The 27517-nt window shown below is 39.6% G+C and overlaps 1 protein-coding gene across 1 annotated transcript in view; it reads right to left on the bottom strand.

Annotated features, from left to right (window-relative positions):
- Positions 1-16243, bottom strand: part of pde3a (phosphodiesterase 3A, cGMP-inhibited) — an 80802-nt gene extending 64559 nt beyond the window's left edge. Inside the window, exon 1 of the mRNA XM_053650850.1 lies at positions 15326-16243. Coding sequence (XP_053506825.1) covers positions 15326-16243 — 918 coding nt within the window. The remainder of the gene's footprint in view (positions 1-15325) is intronic.
- Positions 16244-27517: the final 11274 nt, after the last annotated feature.

The raw sequence follows: 27517 nt of genomic DNA, 5'->3' as shown, positions 1-27517 counted from the left end.
ATCATCATGATAAACCTCATACTTTTAGCCCTGAAGAATACGTTTAGGTTATTTTGCCAATGGTCAATTCTGTCATGTAAATTTGTTTAAGCCATATTATAAGCCTGAGTCCATGGCATTGCAAGTTAAGTTAAGTTAAGTTGGGGTGCTAACCCACTGCGTAAACTCATTTAAAACTTCTCTGGAGGAGGAGATAAGAGAGCCTGATTTTTTTTTTATGGGCAAAAATGTGTCAACCAATTGGTTAATGTAGTGAAATTCTCATCTCTGTGCTAACCAGAGAGGCAGTGGGTGTTATGGATGTTCCTCTGGAAATGCGATGCACCAGCAAACAGATTTCTCTGCAGCCTACTTGCTCCCCCACCACTCCCCCTCTCTTTCCCTCTCTCTTCCAACTGAGGTCATTTTTTTTGGAGTCCAAGAGTTGATGGAGGTTCTAAGCAAATCTCTCTTCGCTTAACTTGCTATTGTTCTGGTCTCCTTGGATTCCCTTGCCCAACGTTATAGCAGTTTGATGCACACATATACAATAATCCTGGCAGTGAACTCCCCGCATTGTTTCCCTTCTTTGTTCATAAACTGGTTGAAAGTCATATTTTTTTATTCAAAATTGCATGTGCGATTTGTTTTATTTATAATTTTCACTCTTTTTCTATGAATGATGCCAACAGTAATGGAGCCGACTGTATGTATCAGTGGTTCACTCTATGAATTTATACCTTCTGTTCTTGTACCATCACTGTATTTTCTGGCCTCCAGTCTTCTGGGCTTTCAGTTCTTGATGATTAGAGGTTTACATTTTCAGTGTTGTCTTTATTTCTTCTGTTGAAGTCTCTGATAAACAGTAGATTATTCATGCAACTTGGTTGACAGTGAGTTCAGCAACATCCACTGTTTTCAAAAACTCAACATGTCGTTAGTTTTTCATTTTTTTATTACATTTTTTAGGAATTATCCTACACACTTGGTGATGTCAGTTTACTTTGTGCAATATATATATATATATATATAAGTACAATTGTACTTTTTAATTCGTAAATAGTAGGTGTTTAAGTCTTAGGCTTAAATTATGTAGCATGCTCACCATACAAGTTACTTAACTGTTACTGCAGAAACAAGAACATATTACAATGAGTATGTTATTATAATCCTTGTAGCCAGCACTATTGTCAGAGCCGTACTGTTATAGAAAGAGAAGGAGGGAGTGCAAAAAGAATAAGAAGACGAAATCACAGATGTGAATTTCCTGGAGTGAGAGGAGAACCTAGTTATTCTTTTCTTCTGAACAAAATCGCATCAACAACTGCTTAGGGCTGAATGAACACAGCTTAGACAGAACAGGGCCAATCTGACGTTAAAACACTTAATGAGATTTAGGGCTCCATTTTTGTGCAGGCACAAGAGCAATTTACTGGTGCAACAACAGTATGTGTCTAATTTGGCTGGGTGTAAGCTATTTTTTCCTGGTTCTTGGTCTTCTATTGTCATGGTCAAGCATGAACAGTAGCACTGATGCTACTGTGGGTGGAGCAGCACGACAGGGGGTCGGACAAAATTCAGCAGTATTGGGGGAACAACTATGGTCCAAAATTGTGCAAACAACATTAAAGCTGCCCTGGACATCATTTAGCCCCGATGCAAGGCTAAAAAATAAAGTAACAAAACGAAACAAAATAAAAAACTCAGTCCTAGCTGCTAAAAGTGAATCGGACAGTTGATTAAATTAAATACCAGGTTTATTGCTATTATAGAGAAAAGAATACTATGTCCTAGAGTGCTTGCACATAAGTAAAGGGCACCCAAGACAGAAAACGCATTTGATGAAAGTTTGGTCAGATGGTTATTGCTACCACTTAAATATATCAACATCTGAAAGTGAAATCGATTTTTGGTTTTTAAAGATTATTTTTCCTGTTCACACGCCTGTGTTTAAAGGCCATGTGCTGTCCTGGCCACTGTTCACCCCAACATTATCCAGCAGAATCTATATAGAGAAGTCCATTTCAGAAGTTAAATACTTAACAGACAAAATAATCGAGTATATTAATTCCTCGGGGCTGATCGCAACGAAGGCTAGTTGTGTTTGCACCCTCAACAAACCTTAATGACAGACTTAGGCTTTTATCAGTATAACACAGAAACGACCCCCCCCCCTCCCACCCCCACTCTACAATAACACTGTTTTCAGTTTGCTTACTGTCTGCAACTATGAACACCCAAATAGAAAGAATATATCAACCATGCCCACACATGCCAATGCAGTCATTTTGTGTTAGGATCATGGAAATTTGACTGATAAATATGTCAATAAATTCTAAGCCAATTAATCAGTGTGCTCATGTGACAAGATTGTCTGCTGCACAAGCTCCCATGTTTGTATGAAATGTCAGCTGTTCAGTTACAAAAGAGGCATGAACCAGGGAAATGGAGGTGGGGCAAACAGTGGGGGATGGGGTCAGCCCCCAGCATATTTTTAAATGGAACACAAAGCCCACAGCTGGAAAGACTGCATGCTTCTGCTGGATTTCTCATGAGAGAAATTTCACAGAGAGGTTGTAGCTCTCCATTAGTTACAAACGTGACGTCATCAACGTAACTAAGTACTGTTGAAAATTCGACTACCTTAAACACAAATGAGGAACAAAACAAAAAGCAAAAGTGAGCAACGAAGAAAAGAGGATAAAGTTCTTTTTTTGCTATAATCAAACTGTATGCACATAATCAATAAATATATCATTACATGTGATAAGGATGTCTTGGATGTCTTAGAATCTCATTGACAACATGACAAAAAAAAATCTCAAATGCAAATATATCGATGGGTTGAGACAAGAATGTTTGCTTAAAAATGCATAATAAGACATAATACATACACCATATGGCCAAAGGTTTGTGGACAACTGACCATCACACTGGCCATATATGTGCTTGTTGAAGATCCCATTCCAGATGTAGATGTTCCCTTTGCTATTTTAATAACCTCCACTCATCTGAGAAAGCTGTCCACTAGATTTTGGAACATGGCTGTGCTTAATGCCACAAGAGCATTAGTGAGGGCAGGCACTGATGTTGAGTGAGGTGTTCAGTGAGGTTGGGGTCAGGGCTCCGTGCAGGCTGTGTATCTTGTAGATATACAGTCATGTGAAAAAGTACACCCCATTGAAATGGTTTTATTTATTTATTTATTTATTTATTTATATTTCGAAAAACAAACATTTGATCCTCTTTGAAACACTGCCTTTTAATAAAGGTAATACACTCTTTCAAAGTATAAATAAAATTGACATTTTTGTAGTAATTTTTACAGTTTAAATGAACAAAACTCAGATCAGTCACATGGAAAAAGTAAGTACACCCCTACATTTATCACACCTTCAAATCCATAAAATTAGAATCAGGTGTTGAAGGTCGGGTGCCAGTGATTAGAACCTGCTTAGGGAGTGCAGGTGGAACCGGTCTTATTTATACCCCTCTCATATCTAGTGTCTGGTGTTCCCTTTGTTATTGAGGTGTGTGGTGTCATCATGCCAAGCTCTTAAGAGTTCTGTAATGTCATGTAATATCAGAGAAGAAACTCTGGACTATAGTTCCCAGTTCCCGCTCTGCCTCCATGCTGACATTGCTCCTTTTCTTTGCTTCACGCCATATGTCACTCCCCATTCCTTTCCTGCTCCACAGAGGACTGGCCTCGCTGAGAACTTCGCTCCTGCCTCGGACCTCGCGTAGAGAGTCACTCCCCCCTCTGGCTTCATGGGGAACGTCGCTTCCACCTCAGGCTCTGCCCTGAGCTTCATTCCTCCCACTGGCTGTGCAGTAGCCATTGCTCCGCATTCAAGCCAGGCCATCTCTCTGTGGTGCAGAAGAGACCGCTCCACACCTGAACCTCAGAGAGCACGCACAGTTCCTGTCTGAGGTCGATGTCATGGCCAACCAAGTTCCGCTCACACCAGAGTCTGATGACATGGCTGACCAAGTACTACCTTCCTGTTCTGCTGAGGATGTCGCTCTGCCTTCCTGTTTCGCTGAGAACGCCTTCTCGCCCTGCTGGAGCTGATGACCCAGCTTCCCATGCCTGGGTGCTGTCTAGCGACCCCAGAAAGCCTGCCCCATGCCTCGTGCCGGCCCAACCTCATGCCTGCCCGTCAGCTCCTTGAGGAGCCTGCTATCTATTGGAAAATGCCTGCCTTGGGGCCTAAAGGGGCTGTGAAGACATTGTGCCAAGAGGGACACACTCAAATTTTTTTTGAGTGTTTTCTGGTGCTCCGGGAGTAGCGCCTTTTTTGGGGGGGGGTTCTGTCATGTAATATCAGAGAAGGAACTCTGTACTACATTTCCCAGCAGCCACTACACCTCACTGCATCATGGTCACATGACCACCTGAATCACGTCATGTTAATGTAACAAGCACCTATGTGTATATAGGCACAGTTTGCACTGCACTCCTTGTCTTACGTTTGTCTTTCTCTGCTATCGTTTCTGTCATAGGGTTCATGGTCTTTGTTTCATATTTTTTCTTTGCCTTAGTGTTTTTCCATGTGTTCATGGCTTCTTTTGTGTTTGTTTTCATTGTTATTAAACGCTTTATCTGCACTTGCATCCGTCTCCACCTCCAATCGTGACATGTAAGGCCTTCAGAAAAAAGGTTGTAGATACCTATGAGTCTGGCAAGGGATTTTAAAAGATCTCCAAATTATTTGAAATACATCATTCCACTGTAAGGAAAATCATCTACAAATGGTGCAGATTTCAAACGACTTCCAATTTGTCCAGGACTGATCGTTCCAGCAAATTCAGCCCAAGAGCAGACCGTCTGATGCAAAAAGAAGTCTCCAAGAATCTCAAAATTTCATCACAGGATCTGCTAGTAAGTCTTGCAACTGTTGGTGTCAGAGTGCAGGCTTCTACAATCAGAAAGAGATTGTACAGATTTTACCTGTATGGGAGGCATGCCAGGAAAAAGCAGATGGACAGATGAATCAAAGATAGAGCTATTTGGCCACAGTAACAGCATACATATTTTCAGGAGAAGCACCTCATACCAACTGTGAAGCACGGTGGTGGAAATGTTATGGTTTGGGGTTGTTTCGCTGCCTCAGGGTCTGGGCAATGTGCATTCATTGATTCAACTATGAATTCTGCATCATATCAAAGAGTGCTTGAAGATAATGTGAGGCCATCTGTTCAAAAGTTGAAGTTGAACCGAAAGTGGACCTTTCAACAGGAGAATGATCCTAAGCACACGAGCAAATCCACCAAGGAATGGCTCAAAAAGAAGAAATGGAGAGTTATGGAACGGCCGAGTCAAAGCCCGGATTTGAATCCCATTAAAATGTTGTGGGGAGATATGAAATGAGCAGTACATGCAAGAAAACAGCTGAAAGAATATTGCATCGAAGAGTGGTCAAAAATTCCACCAAGCCCATGTCAGAGACTGATGGACAATTATGCAAAACACCTACAGTAAGGTATTTCTGTTAAAGTGGGCGGTTCTATCTTCTGGGGCCAAGGGTGTACTTACTTTTTCCACAGATGAATATCACATCTATTGATATTTCTGTAGAATAAATGATTTGAAAAAGTTAATTGTTCTTTTTTGGAGTTAATTGTGGTTTTATTCACGTATATAAACTTCATTAATAGGCACTGTTTCAAAGATGATCAAACTTATTTTTTTCACATGACTATATATACACATTGTTTAGAAAACTCAAAATAACTGATCATTAGTGCAGTTCTGAAAACTTGCTTTTTTCCAGTTACTAGAAATCCTTTCTATGCATAATGTCAAACATGTTTTTCATTATTGAGCAAAGCTACAGTGGATTTGCATTTACACTTCTTTCATAATTTCCTACCATGAGAAGTAGGGGTGCACCAAATGTTCGGCAACCAAAATTATTCGGCCGAATAAAAGGCATTTTCGGTGTTCGGCCGAATAAGTGAAAAGGCCGAATAAATTTGACCAAACAATGACGTGTTTGATGACACGACCAAATAGTCTAGTAACCAGAGTGAGACGCGCGAATGTCACAACCTCGATGAGGGCGCGCGTGCATGCACGAGCTACGTGCTCTTCAGATGTTTACTCTGGACACGTGCGTTTGTTTTGTTTCTGTTCCGGAGTATTCTGTCACGTCGAGAGACGTAAGGGAGTAGAGTACGGAAGCAGGTAAAGACGTATTTATTTAAGGGCAGGCAGACAAATCCTATATCTACTATAATACTCGGCAAGGTGTATAGGGACGCGAGCGGTACATATCCCCAATATAATCAGCCCTATAGAACCCAATAGAACCATTTTCTGCACTCGTCAGTGCACTTTTTAATGCACTTTTTAGTTGTAGGCTACAGAGTGTTCCATTCTTTCAGCAGTCAGTTATAGGCCTGACATCGGCTATTCAAGGGGCTCAAAGATGACCACATCTTTTTTATTTTACTAATTTATTTATTTAAAGTTATATTGTGCCTTGTTGGTAGCCTGTGCCTGCTGGAATGAAAAAAATGTTCAGTGTTGAAATTGTAGTTTTTGTAATTGATTTTTTTTCTTTGAAAAGCAAGACAAAATAGTAAAAAGCACATTTTGACTATTTAATTTATGCAGTGGTGAAAAAAATGGCAAAATAAATGGGAAAAACACGAAAAAACATGTTCGGTATTCGGCTTTCGGCCAAGTTTTTCATTATATTCGGTTTCGGCTTCGGCCAAGAATTTTCATTTCGGTGCATCCCTAATGAGAAGTTGTTAATTTTACTGAATATCATCTGGTGCAACCATCAAGAAAATATCCTTTTGAGACTTTTATAAAGCAATTCAATGGCAAAAAGTGACATCAGAAAGCAACATGCCCAGGTTCCTTGGAAACATCTAGCAGGGTTGTAAGACTTAAAAATATATATATATTTGTAAACTTTCACTTTTTTAAGTACTGTTCTGTACTGTGGCTGTCATTTGGTATGGCCCGAAGAAAACAATAAAAAATGTAATTGTAACTGTAAATTTATATTTACATTCTATATTATTTCTGTATTATCATAAATGGTATAAAGGCATTTGTGCCATGATGGTTAGCTCTGCTTCTGTTAAATTTTAGTGAACATAAAAATATCATGTGGTGCAACCACAGTCTTTGATAAGTATATGTATAGAATTGGCTATTTCTGAGCTTTTATACTCAATTCATGATTTATATACATACAGTTCTTCATTACGGTTTAATGGCTTTGACACTGTATTGTATTGTACTAATACATTGTATACATTGTATTGTATATTTCTAATTAAGAATTTGTTTAACATGTATAAAGTGTTCATATTTTCCAATCTCTTTTTATCCCATGCCCTGTACTACACTTCATTAAGAAAAATATTATATAATGAAACATTCCTTATAACATACACACGAGTGGGTGGGTCTAAACTGAATAGCCAGTAAATATGCAAATATGAGCTACAACTGTGAATGTTTTGTTTTGTTTTTCTTTGAGTCAGAGAAGAAAAGAGCCAGGAAAGATGACATATGTCTTAAACTGACCTACTAAATACCAACAGAAAGAAACAAAGAAATGGAAGGCTGTATTAAACATTATACCTCCATCCATGTAAACTTTTGTGAACAAAGTATTTTTAACATGCATTACATGTTTTATAAAAACATTTTAAGGAAGGATTAATAAGTTCTGTAAAAAAAAAAAAACTTTACTTGTAATACATTGTTTTAATCAGATTTTAAGCATATTCAGGAAATGTATTATTTGGAACGTAAACCAGGGTCACACCACATGATAACTTTTAAGACCATGGCCAGTTAATGTTGATGACAAAGTGTCCATATCCATACCACGCAATATAATACAAGGTTTTACTGGTCACTTTCAAAACTGATACACTGGCTTTTATGCAATGTCATAATATAATACTGGGACAGATACTGCAGATAGCAACAGTGCTGTCATAGCCATTGTATGATAGCTATCACAGAGGAGCAGTGAGCAAGACACAGCTAACCTCTAATTTATCCTATTTGTTTGAGTGACAAATACATGAGCCCAGTAGGCAATTTTAGAGCTATGGAAGTACAGTTTTTATGGGTGGTGGGGAGGTTTGTAGCTTCCCTTACACTTTCCTTTTTACAAATCATGGCCAAAATATTAGGATGCACACATTATTCTCTGCGTCTCTGTAAAATATGCAAGCACATTTGAGAAATGTTCATCTCCTCTTACATGCAACAGTCTATAACATACAGACTTATATTACTATCCACAGCCCAGAGTAAACCAGTATTTAAAGATTTCTGTAGAATTTTAACACTTTATATCCTTTGTTGTATGCTGCCTTTGTTGTCAACTTCCAGTTATGACCAAATTCATCCTACTCCACTCATGATTACAACCAGTATGAACTTGGAATTGTATGTATATATTTTAGGCTGGCTTGCAGATAGTGCAACAGTTATCCATACAACTTTAGGTAAATGTGTGATTGTGGTTCCATGTAGGTTCAGTGGAAAGGACACATCTGGTCCCTTTCCGGCCTGGAAAACAACTACTGAAGCTGTTCTTCCTTGCCAGTGTCCACTGCACTTTTTGTTTGCTACATTTCTTTGCTTTCCTTATAGCAACAAACTCAGCAGATTAATGGATATGTCTGTGCAAAATGACGTCTTACATTTTACAGCTCAGCTTATCTTCATAAACCATTTATACTGATAGTGACTAATGACTGTGTTATACATAGCAAAGACAAAAAAAACAAACACAAAAACCCCCACTGTGCATACATTTATTGTCATTGTATCACCAGGGTTTTTCACAAAGTAATATGTCAAGTGGTTTTATAATACATTTAACACACAATGACTGTTAATAGGGCATACATACATACATACATACATACATACATATATATATATATATATATATATATATATATATATATATATATATATATATATATCACACTTGTTAAATTGCTTAGAACTATTTCCAGCGTAGAGGTTAAGTGTAGCTCTGGAGTTATGGAAACAATTTAAAACACAGAGATAATTCTTCATAGTCAGAGATTAGACTGAATCGGTGTCCAAGCACTTATTCAAGTATTATACACTGTATTTATTCTACAAGTATGTGAAGGCATTCAAATAATTTGTTTTATTTATTTTATTTTTTTAATGTCGCAAAGGAAAAAAAAAAACCCACATCCATTATATTGATTAGTGGAAAATATATAGAAAGCAGTCATGTTTACATCTCACAATAGGCAGCACTGTTGAAAGGTATCACTCTGTAAGACATGTCCACATTATTCCTCCTACTAAGTTCCTGTGCATAACACACAACCGACAACAGGATCTGTTTTTTGGTTATAGTTAGCTGTATTACATACGTTACCAATAACCCTGGTGTCTACTGAAACTGAATCCCCATTCTCATTAAGTTAACAGGATGCTGAAAATGTTACCAGGCTAATGACTGCACAAAACATTATACACACAATGACACAGCTATCTACATTAAAATCTATACTCCGGAAACGCTGAAAAGGCTTCAGTGGGGGAGAGCAGTTAGCTATTCTGGTTCTTCTAGTAGAAATAGAAATAGCCTCATTTACTGGTAGTGGGTGTTTTGGGGGAGTATCACTGGGGTTGAATCACCCTGCTTTCCTTTATTTCCCCTCAGTATTCAGTTCTCCTAGCTCAGAAGAGCTGCACTTTAATGCACGTGAAGTTGCAGTAACACAAACATGGCAAAATCCCCAATGTATAATTAACATGTAGAGTCAGGGTGCTGTTTGTTAACAAAACAGAGTGGAGGACTTTTAAATTTCTATTGGAATTTTAATCACACTATTTATATCATATCAAATGAAATTGAACCTAAGGTCTGGTATTATAAAATAAAATGCCATTTTCACCCAATACTAGCAACGTATTTTATTTATTTTTTTTAGTGTAACTGTCAAAAATATTATTCATATATAAATAATGGTTGATGGTAGATTGTATCTTAAATGATTAATATAACACATTTGTGTCCTCATTGCTTGTTATACTGTGTGAGAGCCACCAATAAAAAAATATAAAAAAAAAAAACATATGAGCACATCACACTTATCTATATAATAGTACCGATCACATGGTGACTTTATTTAGTGTAGTTCCTCATCCCACCCGGAAATTAATTCTTTGCTACACTACTGATATAAGGAGCAGGGGTGAACTGGAACAAAAATTTTGAGCTGGCATTAAATACAACAGAATTTTTTTTAAATTAGGGTCACTCTCCTAACGTTGGTTAAAGCATGAGGCACATATTAAGGTTATCCAGAACCAGCAGACACACTTACAGGTTTCCAGAGCAATAATACTCTCTGAATACTCTATGAATAAAGGACAAGCCCAACCTCAAAACAATAATAAATGCCTCTACCCCTTTCAACCAAGCAGTAGTCGGCCAGGTAGTGGTGGTGGCTGCTGTTGTTGGGGTTGCTAGTGCTTCACGACTAGGTTTTAGGCAAAAATATATCTGTCTATCAAGTCCCTCGATGCTTACAACTGTGTTGTTTGTGGGCACGTTTAAGGCGTAATGCTATAAAATGACAACATCGAGCAGATGTGGCACTGAGAGCCAAAGGTGCTGCCCAAACAAATGCCATAAACTCATTTGTATGCTGAACAAACTGAACTAGTTAAACATGTCCATTACGGGCAACTCTTCAGGAAGAACGTGACCTAGCTATCTAACTTCTTGCTTTAGATTTTAGGTGAGCTATGTAAGTTTATAAAAAATTAGGTATGAGCTAACTAGAAAGCTAAGCTTGTTAGAATTCTTAGATAGAAAGCCAACTTTACTGATGATGATAGCGAACTACTTAACTGAGATCACTTTAAAGACACATACGTGAGTTTGTGTACATGTTTCAGATTCTGACACAAAATAGCACGACGTGACATTTAAAAAGACGAATTCTGGCTTGTTCTTAAAATCACTGTAGCCTCCGATATGTGTGAGGTGCAGCTGATATCAGAGTGATGCGTCTCACTCAGGAGTCTATTTCAAAGTGCATTACAGTGTGGCACTACTGTAAACATATACTGCAGTAGTTACCTGGCAAATCTGCTCTGCATGAAGTTACTGTAAATTTACCAGATATTCGTTTACAGTGCACTGTACGAGTTAATTGTAGGATATTGTTGTGCATTGTTAGGTCTTCAGATAGCCCTATTGACCTACTTCCCATTATGAACTAAAGACTACATGACTCTCAGAACCATCCCCACACCACCATTATTCATATATGAGAAAGATATACATAATGCATTCTAAGTACTGCTCAAAGTATGTATGTATTAGTATGACTTAATAATGAGCCCCTTAAATAATCCAATTTAACTTCCATTTAAGCTGATTTCTCATATAAAATAACCGAACACAAACACACTATCTGAACAGTTAGTACCCTTATTCTTAAATATGCTCTTGGCAATAAAAGGTACTGCATATAGGCTGAGTAACTGACAGAAAAACTGCACTATGACAAATTCTAAACATGCTACCCTAAGCCAACTTACAGGTACACACCATGTCTTATAGTTGTGTCAGTTCAAAAATTAAACCAAGTTCATTCTCTGGATTTTAAATATGTGTTAATAACTCACTGATGATTAGAAAGAAAGAAAAAAGGTTAATCACATGGTCTTCAGTTAAAAAACGGAGTCTAAAGTTTCCTTGCCGTTTCCTTTTTCTCTACGACGGGGTGCCAGCTTTTTCGGCAGCAATGCAGATTCAATGTTCTACTGCCATACAGTAAAGTGTCAGCCAAGTCTAAGCTTTTAAATGAGCAGATGGAATCCACAACACTTGCTTCCAGGCTCCAAAATTGGGTGGGTCCAGTAACAGCGTTTTCTCTTTCTTTAACATTCTGACTTTTTATTTTCAGGTATCTGTCATGTATTTTTTTTTTTCTTTTTCTTTTTCTGAATGACATCCTTGCCTGTATTTTTCAACAATACATATGCAGATCCTTTGGTGTGCAGAGACCCTACACTTTAAAAATGGTAAACGCTTTCTCATCTGTGAAATTAGAGAAAGAAAGAAAGCAAACCATGCGTCAGCTGTTAAAACCTTTTAAACAGCAAAGCAGAGAACCACTTATAGACAAATGTACAGGCATACTTTTTTGCTTTTGGCTAACTCAGACCTCGAACCCGCTCCCCGGCCCCCTCTTCATCTGCCTGATATATTCTTGAAAGTAAAACACACCATTGAGTGGCGTAACAAGACGGGCCTTGTCTAGGGAATGGAGCTCATATGGACAGCTAGCAGGGGACCTATGAGAGAAAGGCATGCTGGGCGAAAGCCAGCCCAGGTTAAAATAACAAGCTCCCTCTCAGCAGCCATAGGCCATGGAGCTTACATGTGGCACACATGCACACAAACACACACACACACACACACACACGCACACACACACACTCTTACACATACACACATATTCCAGCTGAGTATGCAGTATACACATGCAAACATGAATTGAAACACAGTTAAGTTCGGTTAATGATTTACTTGTGCTTAACGTAGTGGAAAAACTGTGCATCTTGCCTATTTCTTTAAGAAACTGCCAGCAGTTGCTAGTGAGGAAAAGGGGAACTGGAGTATTATGACAGTGGCTGTAAAATTTATCTGTGCTTTTGACGAATCAGCACGTCTGATTTTTCATTGATTTGTTTGAATTAACCTCTCTGAATCAGCTGTACTGCTGGTTCTTGGCTTTCGATGACCGGGCGTACCTGTGAAATTACAGGTTTAGAGAGGTTCTGGCTGGATGAGGTTTTTGGCAGGCAGCAGGCTGTGCACGCAAGACAGCTGAAGCTACACATTCCAAGCTAGGCACAGCCTGGCTAGACGAAGACCCCTTACAAAACACTGAGAGTAAAAACACTGAGTGTTGGCTCTCTGTTGGCATCTCTGTCTGGCGCAACAATGTAAATGAGGCCAATTAAACAGTAGGGGTGAGAAAGAGAGAAAGTGCAAATGAAAAGCAAGCAAGTGAGAGAGAGACAGAGAGAGAGAGAGGGAGAGAGAGAGAGAGGTGAAAAAACTCTTTTTAAAACATTTATAAGGAGACCTTATAAAATATGTCACCGAAATATACCCAGTCTCCATGGATCTCCATTTGCGTCAATGAGAGAATATTGTTCTTCCTCATTTTTCCTCAAATAGATCCAGGCACACCCTCATGTCTCCTTCAAACCGTAATCCATTATCTTTTCCAAAGCACAATCTAAAAGAACCTGAAGGTACTGCCAATTCCACAGTCCTTTTGCTAGGGGAAAAAAAACAACAACTTCAGGCACACATTAAGGAAAATAGGTAATGAATGTAAAATCAACGATAGAGTCAGCTCTTTAAAAGCAGTCTGAAGTAGCCTGTGTTCAGTTCAAAAGTTTGGATTAGGATGATCTGCAGCCTGTCCTGGGGCAATCACAACTGATAAAGGCAGAGAGGAGCTTGGATTGAAGACGGCCCTTTAGTCCATTACAGAAGTTCTATAAAAAAATAATCTTGTTTAATACAGGCAAAGTATTAAAATAGTAGGGTCTTTCCAGGTAAAATCTCCTACTAACCTTAGGAAACCATCCAAGTTAGCTGTTGAACTTAGGTCAACAATGCCTACTGACAAATACAGTGATACTAAATAGAAAGAAAGAATGAAAGAAAGAAAGTCTGTTTTTCAGTCCTGGCACAGGGTTCATTCAAAGAGGCTTACGTAATGCACATCACGTGGCTGCAATGTTCATAACAGACCAATTTTATCTCTGTCATTGACAGTGGCATGTGTTCTGCAGAGTGGGTGACAGATAATGTCCCAGTCAGTGCAGCTATATTCCTGAGTTAATTTCCTCATCTCCTGAGCGGCAGGTTAATGAAGAACTGAGCAGCTCAAAATGAGACGGTCACTCATGCACACTACTCCTCACACGCTTAACCTCCAACATCTGTATTAACTACATACCACTGTGTGTGCGTGTGTGTGAGGGGGGGCTGTACTGTGCAGCTCCATTGAGCAGCACAGGTTACTGGAAAAGCGCAAAGCCAGAGAAGAATGACTCATACATGGGTTATACTATGATGTATTTACCCGGCTAGACTTCACAGACGACACCAACTACACACGCATGCATTTTATAAGCATCTTAAATATATATGTATATGAATAATATTAATGTTCAAAATATTCAGTCACTAGAGGGCGCAACTTATACAACAATTAGTCAAGAAAAAATAGTCAACTAGTAACTTCATCAATTAAACAAAATCTTATTGACAAGTAAACCTTGAATGATATGCCTCACTGACTGATCATAAAGAATGATCAGTGTTGTAATCACTGAAACACGCATACACACGAGCACTGAGTTTTTAATAATATGATCAATTGTGTCTTTACTGTAATACCTCAAAGTCTTGGCATGATTTGCCCAATATCTGGAAAAGAACTCAATACTCTAATAACATAAATCTGAATGCAGTTCAAAACACATTACAACTATCTGCCATGCTACTGTTATAATTACTGTCCTATGCAATGTGAAGTGGATCATGAGAAAACACCATATAATACAATATTTGGAACAAACTGAAGTGCTGCCACAGTTAAGTTTATTTGAGTATTTTTTATTATTTTTTCATTTTTATTTGAGTAAACATGGTAAGATGTAAAGCCTTTTGCGCGAATACTAAAAAAAACTGTTTGTTGTGGGCTATAATTCACTTTTCAGGGTTGATCAAAATGACGTTTTTTTATTATTCATTTTTTTTTGTTTTTGTTTTTGTTTTTTTACAATTCAGATTGTATTGTATTGTTTTTTTGTTTGTTTCTGTTTTTTTTTTTTTGGTGTCTATCTGAGTTGCCTCAGCTAGGTGAACATTTCAGAAAAAACAGTATTAAATAAATAAGTGCCAGAAGGCAATGTGGAAATGGTGGAACACACTGGAACAATTTCCTAATCATCTGAAATACACACACACACTCACACACACACACACACACGCACACACACACACACTGAGAGTAAAACATTCCTCTTAATTCTTCTCTGCAGACAAACACACCTTTTTAGTAAGAGACATAGTACTTTCTGGTAAAGTGAACAGTGTCTGCTAGGCCACTGAATTCCGTTTGACAACTACACAGTGTACTGATTTCTATTCATCTTCTTCTTCATATTCTTCCTTTTATTTTTATTATTATATTTTTCCCTGCCACCAATCGATTTGAGAAACATCGCTCTTGTCCCGTTTTAAATGTTAAAGAAAAGTTGTACCTGGTCTTTTCGGATGCATGGCAGGGAGGTTCTCCTGTGCGACTTGCTGCTGGCCTCGAAGCCGTGCTGTGCCATGTCTGATGATACGACGGAGCTGGATCTCCTGCGCCTTTTAAAGACGAGAATGTCTTCTCTAGACCCTGTGACGGAGGTGCAGCCCTCCAGTTGGCTTGCCTGATTCGGAAGCAGCCTGTCAGCATACCTCGCCAGCAGGACTCCCAGAACCCCTACCAGGTACGCCAAGTAGGGTCTCCAGCTCGCGCGAACTCTGTGCAGGGAAATAAGCGAGGCGGCTCTGATGATGCTGATGAAGACGATGACGGAGATGCCCTGGCCCAGTCGCATCACCATGAGTGCCCCGCTTGCCAAGCAGCCGAGCACCACCACGCTAGCCGTCAGAGAGTGCAGCAGCTGTTCGTCCGAGCCATGCAAGAACGCCTGCGCCGCCGCTTCTCCCAAGTGACACAGCGTGAGCAGGAAAACGATGGTTCGGTCCAGCACTCCGCAGCGGATCAAGTACAGGCCGGCCCAGAAGAAGGCACTCACCAGGGTGAAAATAGGTGCGATCAGATGCCACAAGGCGAAGGAGAACTCCACCACACTTCTGTTCACGAAAAGAAAAGAAGATCCCGAGTCAGCCTGGAGAGCACTGTTACAGCTGGAGCCGGGCTCCACATCCCAGTCAACACATTTAAGCAGCAAGGCAAGACAAAACGACACAGAGCCGACGCACGCCGCAGACGAGAGTTTACCACACCTCCAGCTTGCGTTCGGACAGAACCACTGGCAACCGCTGTCCTGATACAGAGGGGACACGCACGCTTTCACATACGCGTTGCGCTCGCCAGCGCGCGGGTTACTCTCGTGCACAGCTCTCGATATTCCTCTACAGATGTCTGACTCTGCTCCCGTTGCCATCAGTCAAGGAAAGATGTGCAGTGGAGAGAGAGAGAGAAAAAAAAGAAGAAGTTGCCTAGGCTATGCATTGATGTGAGGGGTGTACATGGAACATTGTGTGTGATTTATTGCGCAAGAATGAGCGCCGCATGCGTAAAGTAAGCACAAAGTAACGCTGAAGGTTTAAATACAGCACGGGCTGGGAGAGTCGGAATTCACTGCTGTTTAGCGCACAAACCTCAGTCGGCTCCATTCCCCTCGCCCGCCATCCCGTGGTGTGTGTGTGTGTGTGTGTGTGTGTGGAGGCAGGCTAACGCGCACTGAGGCAGAAAGAAAGGCTCCTGACGTTCTTCACGAGGCCATTGCTTCCTTCCACAGCGCGAATCCTTCTTCCTCCCTCCCTCCTGTCTAGTCCTACTATTTTGTTTACAACCGAGCTAGTATTTTTTAACATCTACACTTTCTTTCCCTCCACCAGTCCTCACATAGCCGTCATCCCTGCTCAGGAAAACAACCATCATTCCTGACTTCCAATTCCGCTCGCTTATTCCGATCCAGGCCAGGGCTCCGTTCCTCGTGAGGCGGTCCGTAATGCGGGCACAGTGACGAATCCGAGTCTGTTACACAGGGATAACAATGCCGCACTTATAGGTTTTATTTATTTATTATTTAAAAAAAAAAAAAAAAAATTTATTATAGTTCAGTAGCGTTTATTCTTATCCGTCTGGTTTTGCACTTGGGTCTTCTGAAACCATCTTTTGAACTAAAGCCTGCAAAACATTTGCACTTGGCTGTAGACATACCGTGAGAAAGAAATATGTAGCTACAAGAAGTGTAACTGAAGCACTCATTCACTCATATGATTGGTCCACACAGAATGTTGTTGTACTGAGAGTTTTGAAAAAGTAAACAAACATTGTGTTAGTTTGTTTTAGAAAAAGGAATAAAAACAAAGCTTGATTTGTATAATTTGTATAATCCTTGCCTTTGTATAATCCTTGCCTTTGTATTACTGTATGTACCATATTGAGTAGCCTTTTTCTGTCAATACCATGAGCACTGTCTGTGTACACACAGGCACATTAGTCCTTCTGCATGACACCATAAATCAGTACTCTTACAGGCATTGGCAAAAGACTTTCTGATCTACACACAGCTGCAGTATATCACAGATTTATATCACAGATTTTTAATTTTTTTTGCTTTGTTTTCTTTCTCAGACATGAAACTGGTGGAAATTGGTGGAAATGTAAGTTCTCTATACTTTTTCCGGCTTTCATACCATCATTTCATGTATTCATTATGTTTCTTGCATATCCAAGAGTAAAACTGTCCACTCGGTTATTAAATCAGGTAGATAGCCTCATAAGTAACAAATCCTCTGTTCAACTACAATCAACATCCTGAAAAAAGTTATAATAGTTAGACAGAAAGGTATAATGTAATTTCCAGGCCAGAGGGTGTGCACAAATATCATCCAATGGATTGCTGTAACGAAAATACCGAATCAGGCTATGCGGTACCGAGTGTCTAATTTCATATTGGGTGACCTCTATAGAAGGGTTGAGCTTGTTTGAAAAGGAGGCAGATGGGCGCAAAATGTTTCTGATCGCACGGGAAAATGTGCCGTCTTTCCCATTCATAAATGCCAGTGAAGAATGTTCTTGCTCCTGGAGTCAAACATTTAAAAAGAGGTTGCCCTCTTAGGTGGTCAGTTAAAGTTTGCAAGGCATTGATGAGGCACTGATCTTGGTATTGCCCCTCTCCCAACTTTTTTGAGACTTGTTGCGGCCATCCAATTCAAAATGACCTTATTTTTTTTCTTAAAATGGTACATTTACTCAGTTTGAACATTTGATATGTTTTCTATGTTCTAATGTGAATAACATATGGTTTTATGAGATTTGCAAATCAGTGCATTCTGTTTTTATTTACATTTTACCCAGCGTCCCAACTGTTTTTGGAATTGGGGTTGTACATTAGATAGAATACAGACATTTGAACTAAATACTGTACCTGTGACTATTTCATTTGAAATTCCTTGTTGCTGTTATATTTACAGTGCTACATTCTATACAGTAAAGATGTGCTGTCCAATAAACTAAACTGATAACTAAAATAAACTAAGATTGTTTGCATTAAAAAGTGCATCTCCTGTAATCCTACCTCTTGTTTGTGTTTCTTATAGGTCAGTGTGCTCTGACTGATATATTGTTTAGAATATCGGTAGTTGATAGAGTCGAGCAGGTGCGCAGTGTTTTTGTAAATGTAGTGCGATTTGGACATTAAAAATTACATTAATTAAGTGTAAAATGTAAAAAATGATCCAATTCGAGTTAATAATAAACATTTTGCACTGGCTTTGAAATCAAAAGATGAATACAAGAAGAGAGTTGAGAAAGAATGATTACAATACATGCTAAAATACATACTGCTGTTGTATGAACAGGGAGTTATGAAACCGTAACAATAAGCAGGTGCTCCATGTTGACTCTTCAAGAAAGATGTGACCCAGCACACACTTGTTTTCTATTGGCCAAGCTTGGTAGATTTGTGAGGTCAGAATTAATCTAGATGCATTTGGCATGAAGCAAAATCTGAGAAGGGAAATTAACCGCTGTTTTAACATACTGCCAGGTCAACACCAGAATTGGTAAGAAACTGTTTCCCACACCATGGCATATAAACCTGGCCGCCATGGACTACAATTCCCAATGTTCACAAACTTTGTCACGTTCACCAGCTTTCTGATCAGACACACATCTGAACGCAATCACTACCCCACAGTATATAAGAACTTCTATAATTTAGCTGAATTTGCCAAACCTTGATTTTTTTTGTGTATTGCTATTATGGTTATGAACTTGCTCTGCTCCTTGTTTTGTGATTTTGGATTTTGTCCTGATATTGATGTTATATAAGCTTGATTTATGACAAAGCTGCTGACTAGCACCATCACACCCATCATACAAGGACCACTAGCCACCGATATTCCCTCCACAACACCACCATCACTGCTGGACAGTTTATCTTGTTAAAACCATACTCAATTCATGTCTCAGAAGTTGGAATACCTCATAGTGGGAGGTCTACGGTCCAGAAGAACAGTGATGGATTTCTGCGCATGAGATTCTTGACTCCATCCTCTTCCAAGAATTTTGTGCCCAACATCTGAAATGCCCAGGCCCTCATTCTAGAGCTAGGCCTAGAAGGAACACTGCTCCCGGAGTGAGCACTTCAGGGGAACTCAGTCACGTCAATGCCAGAATCAGCAAGAAACTCCATTTCCCAGAACACACTGCGGCATACAAACATGACCCCCTTGGACTACACCTCGCAATGTCCACGAACTTTGTCACGTTCACATTCACTGGCATTCTAATAACTCACACGAATTCAATCACTACCACACAATATATAAGGACTCAATTGCCACATCCACTTTGCAAAGTAATGCCCAGTGTGCACCTATCTGAACCAAGCCTTGAACTGTGTGTATTGCTATTCGATTTTGACCTTGCTCTGCTCCTTGTTTTGTGGTTTTGGATTCTGCCCTGATATTGATGTTTGCTAATTGCCTGACCCTTTGCTGTTTTTTTTTGGACCATGTTTCTTGAGCACTGTTTTGAATTTGCTCGCTAGCTTTCTTAATAAAACCTCTAACTGCATTTGCATCCACTTTCGACTCCTTCTTATGACGCATACCGTGCTTTTTCACCCGTTTTATTTGCATACAGTGTGACTGCGGCTTCATAGTGAAAGCTATGACTAAATACAGTGAGTTGTTTTAATAGCAGCATGCAAATATGGCAGTACAATGTTCAGTGTAAATAAAGAGGAGCAAACTTTCACTTAATGGCTACAGTCACAACCAAACACACGTGTGCCAATATGCTAATCTTTAGTGAAATATGAGGAGTTTGCTTAGCTACCACATGATGCTGAATCTCTCTCTCTCTCTCTCTCTCTCTCTCTCTCTATCTATCTATCTCTCCATTATGATATCCTACTTAAGATGAAAACAAAGTGAAGAAAACATTTATGTGAATAAATAATAATAAAAAAAGAATCTGAAACATTGTTTCTTGTTGCACCATTTTAATTGCTGGCCTCTCAAATCTACCACTTTCTTAAAGAGTGAAAAACCTTTGCAGACAGTAGACTAGCTGACTACTGGACATTTTTGTGCTAGTAAATAAACAATTCCACCCAAAGACATTAATCAGAATTACTAAAAGGGTAACTAAATTCAGCATGGGTACTTAAGTACAATACCATCTGGTCGAAAAGTGCTATAAGAACACTAGCGTTTTGGGGCCTCTCTTCATCAAAGCAAACTACAGCCAACATTTCAACAGTCTACCCATACTCACAGATTATTTAAGCGTATGCTTGAAAATCTGCAAAAGGCAGAAGCTTGTTTTGGTGTTAAGAACAGATAATGTATTTAAACAAAACATATGCTAACCAATAAATATAAAATAGATGTCACCTATAAGAGAAAACAAAATGTTAGGTTCTCAGCCTTCTGGTCTTCTATTATTAGTTAATATTGTTGTTGGTGTCCAACTGTTGTCGAGCACTGGCTGACACATACATTCTTTTGCTTGTAAAAGTTAATTGAGTCACGACTGCCATCACTTTAGGGTCTTTCGGTCGAGTCAACACCCGCAAAACAACCGGGCCAGATGGCATCCCTGGCCGTGTGCGTGAAGCATGCACAGATCAGTCAGCTGGTGCACTGACAGATATTTTTTGACTCTCACTCTGTGTACCATTCCTGCTTGCTTCAAGAAGTCGACCATTGTGCTTGTTTCTAAGCATAACAAGGCAACAAGTCTTAATGAATGTAGACCTGCAGCACTCACCTGCATCATACGCAAGTGCTTTGAGAAGCACTTGCTCATGATGCAGGTGAGTGCTACAGGTCTCCAGTTACTGCACCATGCTCCCTGCATATGCCTACCATTATAACACTGCACTACACATCACCCTCACATCGAGAAGATGAAGACCTATGTGAGAATGCTGTGTGTAGATTATAGCTTAGTGTTCAACACCATAAAGCCCTCTGAACTGGACACCAAGCTCAGAGACTTGGGGCTGAACCCACCATTGTGCAGCAGGATCTTCAGCTTCCTGATATGGTCACACCAAATGGTGAGGATATGTTTGAACCCTTCCTGACCACTAACATGTAGCACATGTGCAGCTCAAGGATGCATGATAAGCTCTCCCCTCTTCTCACTGTACAGAGAGGAGGTCAGAACCCTAGGATGTGTGATGCCAGGAAAACAACCTCTCTCTGAACTTGGAGACCAATGAACTGATCATAGACTACAGAAAACAGGCAGGTTCACACACATTGCTCACCCTAATTGGAGATGCTTTAGAGAGAGTCAGCAGCATTAAATTCCTAGGTGTTCACATCACTGAGGATATCTTACATGTGTATGTGTGTACAGCAAATATACATATTGTTATTTTCTTGGAATTTCCATGGTTTTAATTATTTTGTACTTTGGATTTACTCCCTGCATAAATGACATACGGAACAGTGAAGTATATTGCAGAATTTGTATTAATTCCTGTAATGTATACAGTAGTAAATTCTATGCAATAGAGGTAACATGCTCCTGTTTTGTAATGAAATTTTGTTTATTGTTTATTGTCATGTCAACCCCTGGAAATGATGTCCAACAAAAACATCCAGAACACAACACTGCCTACAAACATGGCTGTTGGAGTACAACAACCAACAATCACAGGGACTGTCACATACACCGGCTTACTGATCACACACATCTGAACACTATCACACAGTCACAGTCACACAGTATATATAAGGGCTCGCACAACAGCCGTTCAAAGTGAAGTATACGCTCTGCGTTGCAAACAGTCAATAGGGAGTCAAAGTGTTGGCCGTTTATCTTGTCATAGTCTCTTTCCTTTTTGATATTCATGTTTTTGCTTTGCCTTACCTAGTTCATGTACTTTGTTCATCGCCTGACCATTACCTGTTTATTGACCATGTTTTTGTCACATGACCTGGATTATCCTGCAAGTTTCATCAATAAAGCTATTTGCATATCTGCTGCCTGACAGAACACTTTGCCCTCACATGGATGTAGCAGGTGCTCTGGAGTGACATCAGGCATTGATGGCACAGAACCACCTCATTGGTGAGCAGCAACTGCAGATAGCCACGCTTAGTGCACAGCCAGCACAGCTCCGCACCACCACATCAGCCCCACTAGCAGCTTCAGCAACCACCCTATTTGCTTCTGCACTCATTGCGCACCCAGAGAAGTGTGCTGGTGAGCCCTCAGGATGCAAAGGCTTCTTACTACAGTGTACTTCTCAGGCCAAGAGGGAGTTCCCAAGTGCACCAAGATTGTCCAGTTTGTCAGCATACTCACTAACAAAGTGTTCTCATCGGTGACAACTGATTGGTTCCAAGGTTGTGAGCACACGGCTTCATACAAGCAGACCCATGATCCACAAATTTCCTGGAAGGAAAAGGAGATCACATGCTGTGTATCATCATGAGATGTTCCTTTGACTTGCATCATGTCCACAACCATTGAAAGCCCTGAAACTCAGTCCCAAGTGGAAATTCCACGGAGTGCCACAAATTCAAGGAGATTTTCAGCAAAGCCATCCAGCCATCCAGCCATCCTGCCATCCAGCTCCTGGCCAGAGCTACACCACCTCTTAACTGCATTTACCCCATGTAAGCCAAAGAATCTCAAGTCATGAATGAGCACATTGAGGCTCTGAAACAGGGGTACATTTGCCCTATGACATCACTAGCATCAACTGGCTTCGTTGTGGAGAAGAAAGGGGCAGACTACAACCATGTATTGACTATCAAGGCCTCAACCAAGTCACAGTAGAATATCAGTATCCTCTGGCATTAGTCCCCTCGGTGCTCAAAAAGTTATGGGAGGCCAAAGTTTTCACAAAGTTGGGCCTGCGGAGTGCATATAACCTGGTATGGATCCATGAGGGGACTTTCACGGCCTTTAGCACCACCTTAGGCAACTTCAAATACTGCATCACGCTATATGGACTGTCTTCAGCTACAGCAGTGTTCCAGTGCTTGATTAATGACTTCCTAAGGGACATATTAGGGAAATTTGTTGTCACCTACATGACACCCATGTCAAACAGGTGCTGGCCAGACTCCTCATCAATCAACTCTATATCAAATGAGAAAAAATGTGAGTTACATACAGCAAGGATCAATTTCCCTGTTTACCTCACAGCGGGGGTCATCATGGACCAAGACAATGTCTCAGCTGTCATTAACTAGCCACCAAAAACTGTCAAAGAACTCCAATGTTTTCTTGGATTTTCTATAGGAGGTTCATCAGAGGTTTTAGCATCATAGTTACCTTTTACAACTGTAATGAAGAAGGAAACCAAGAAGCTGCGGTGGAATTCTGCAGTGGACCAAGCTTTCAAAAGACTCAAGGCATTTCGGACCATAAAAAATCGGGTATATCAAGACAGCCAAGAGAATAAGCTCATGCCAGGCACGCTGGGCTTTGTTCTTTGCCAGGTTCACATTCACCATAGGAAATGGTGGGCAGACTCTCGACTATATCCAACCCCTCCCAAAGATACCTCTGAAAAATGCATTCTCCCACAATTACATTTTGTAGGGGCTATAATGTGGGACATCTATTGCGAGATTGAGAACACACCAGAGTTGAAAATTCCCAAGTCCTGCATAGCAGGGAAAAAGTATATCCCCACTCATCTCTGCGACACTTGGGCTCAATCTCCTTGGCCACCAGACACGTCAGCACTCACAAGACCCACCAACTCCTCCAGGGCGAGTACTGCTGGCCCCAAATGCTTAGAGATATTCACAGATTTATCTCCTCATGCTCCACCTGTGACCAAGCCAAAGTATCTCGTACCTTACCCACTGGAAAATTTCTCTCACTACCCACACCTCAGAGACCACGGTCACATCTAACCATCGACTTTGTCACTGATCTCCCTCCATCACAGAATAACACAGTCATCATGGTAATCATCGACCATTTCTCAAAGTCCCTTTGTTTGCTTCCCCTACCTGGCCTGCTGTCAGCTTTTGAAACAGCGGAACTCATATTTAATAATGTGTTCAGGTACTGTGGCATTCCTGGGGACATTGTGAGTGAGCAGGAGCACAGTTTACACCGTGCATAAGAGGAGTCATGGAGAAACTTGGCATCACAGTGAGTCTGACATCAGGTTACCATCCCCAAGCTAATGGCCAAGTAGAAAGCGCCAACCAAGAAATAGGACGATTCCTATGGGAACAAGCCCCCCAACAGTTCAAACACATGGCTCAGGTAACCAAAGAGTTCGCAGGTCATCGCAGAGGGGAGACTCTGCACTATGAACCAGGTGACAGAGTTTGGCTATGCACCAAAGACATCTGTATTATGGAAGGATACAGAAAACTATTGCATCACCACATTGGCCCATTCAAGATTCTACACTGAAAAAATGAAGTCACGTATAAACTGGACCTCCCACATCACAGCCGCCTAGCCCCATAATTTCCTGTTTCATGACTAAAGAAAGTAAGACCAGGTCCCCTTACAGAGCACACAATTCCACAACTCCACCTGCACCTCTTAACATGTCAACGCCGAAAACGCATCAAACTGCAACACCCAGAACACAACACAGCCTACAAACATTGCCAACATGGACTACAACACCCAACAACCACAGAGGTTGTCACGTTCACATTCACTGGCTTACTGATCACACACCTGAACACTATCACTCAGTCGCATAATATAATATAATATGCTCTTTTTTGCATACCAGTCGATACCAAGCCTTTATCTTGTCATAGTCTCTCTGGATTTGAACCTGTTTTTGATACTCATGTTTTTGCCTTTACTTACCTAGTTTACATTGTTTGTTCATTGCCTGAGCATTACCTGTTTATTGAACACATTTCTGTCTCACAGTTTGGATTATCCTGTCAGCTTTATTAATAAAGCCATTGTTTACCTGCATTTGCATCCAGATCTGCTGCCTGACATTTATGTATAAAAAAAAAATAAACAAAATGATGAATCTGGTTAACTGAAGTTATTGTTTTTCAGGTCACTGTGTTGTGAATGAAAAAGTGTTCATGTTGAGAGAGAACCTTTGCTAGTGTTCTTGTAGAATGACTTGCTTTTGGGACAGATATGAAGTGTTTTGGTAGTTGGTAGTTTATATAGTATTGAGAAAGTGGTTTTGGTTTGCTTGTTTATTTGTATTTTGTTTGTTCTTGATTTTTAAGTTTTACAATTAATTGTAAGAAATGGAAATATTGACATTTGGATTAAATATTTAAAAAACAAAAACATAGTCAGACTCACACTACCCCATATGAAGCTATCTCAGTTCATCTCATATAAAATGTATCTTAGTCATAATATATGCACTTTGCCACTTTGCTCAGTTACTATACACAGTTTTATTAAAAATCTCCCAGAGATGTCAACCTTGAATGGTTCACAGTCTGATCCCACAGAACTCGATCATGCGACTGAATACTTAGCGTTAATGTTCTGCTACACTCTAGATAACGTAGCTCTGTTTAAAAGAAAAAAAACTAGCACCTTGGTATGACAATCGCACAGATCTTAAAACAGACCATTTGAAAGTTAGAATGTAAACAGCAGAAAACTAAATTGGTAGTATTTCAAATAGCATGGAACGAGAGCCATCTTAACTATACAAAGGCATTTGGTACTGCTAGATCAGCATATTTTTCAACCCTAATAGAAGATAACAAAAATAATCCTAGATTCTTATTTAATATATGGTAAAATTAACTATGAATAAAATGACCATAGAAGCACAAATACCAACAATATGTAATAGCAATGACGTTATGAATTTTTTCAATGACAAAATGTAAAATATTAGGTAAAAATTTTCAGAGTATTTGATAACTATGTAGATGACAATATAACTATGTTAATTCAGCAGTTAGAATCCTTTACGTTCCTCAAACAGATTGAACTAATTTCCCCTTCAAAATCAACTTGTGTACTAGAGCCCTTACCTACATATTTCCTCAAACAGATACTACCAGATAAAAAAATAATCAATTACTCCATTAGTAATGGCTTTGTAGGTAAATCCTTTAAATTAGCAATTATGAAACCCCTTATTTAAAAAAAAAAATAAACTCACCCCCTGTAAACTGTCCAACTGTATATCAAAATTCCCCTTTATCTAAGAAAAGGTTGGAGCACAGCGGTTATGCTCGTACTTGCATGGGGAAAACATTCATGAAATGTATCAGTCAGGATTTAGGCCTCAACATAACACAGAGACAGCGCTGGTTAAAGTGGTAAATGACCTACTACTGGCCTCTGATCAGGGTGGTGTCTTCTTGCTTGTGTTGCTTCAGCTTCATGCAGCCTTAATCCCATTGATCATACTATTCTGCTAGATTGACTAGAAAATGTTGTTGGAGTTTAGGGAAAGGACCTCTCCTGGCTCAGGTCTTGTTTGTCTGATTGTTATCAGTTTGTAGATGTAAATAGTGACTTCTCTATTGTAAATAAAGTATAGTTGGGTGTTACACAAGGTTCTGTTTAGGCCTACTGGTCGTTTCTACATATATGTTACCTCTGGGTAAAATTATTCGTAAAGATGGTATTAGCGTCCACTGCTATGCAATGACACACAGCTATATGTTTCAGCAAAGCCAGATACCAGCTTCATAAATAAATGTGAAAAGGACATTAGACACTGAATTTGGAGTAACTTTATTGTACTTCATTCTGGCAAGACTTCTACTAGGACCACAGATAGCTGATTATGTACACAGATAGCTGTATTACGTACATGTAGCAACTCTGGATGGCCTTTCACATCATGTACAGCAGTAAAAGAAGGTGTGATTATTGACTCCAGTCTCTCATTTCAAGCTCATGTAGATATCACTAATATGGCCTTTTTTTTCCATTTCAGAATTATTATTAACCGCTGTTCTCTGACAGGAAGTCAAACCTGTGGGCCAAAGAGCAAGAAAGCACACGCCAATAAATGATATCTTGGTAAGTGAAGGTATCTTTAAAGGAAAAGTTACTGTATATAATATTTCTCATGATGAGATATCAATTATAGTATCATTTAAAGACCATTAAAGCTTTTTCTAGCTTTATTTACATATTTACTCATTTCAAGCTTAAAATGATTCTATTGACATTATTGCCAAATTATTCTCTGCTTCTGTCTAGAAGCAAAAGCTGGAGAATAGAATAAGACATTTTCAAG

This window comes from Ictalurus furcatus, chromosome 19 (genome assembly GCF_023375685.1).
Source record: "Ictalurus furcatus strain D&B chromosome 19, Billie_1.0, whole genome shotgun sequence".
Lineage (NCBI taxonomy): Eukaryota > Metazoa > Chordata > Actinopteri > Siluriformes > Ictaluridae > Ictalurus > Ictalurus furcatus.
Note: the sequence above shows the minus strand (reverse complement) of the source record. Positions and strands in the feature narration are given on the sequence as shown.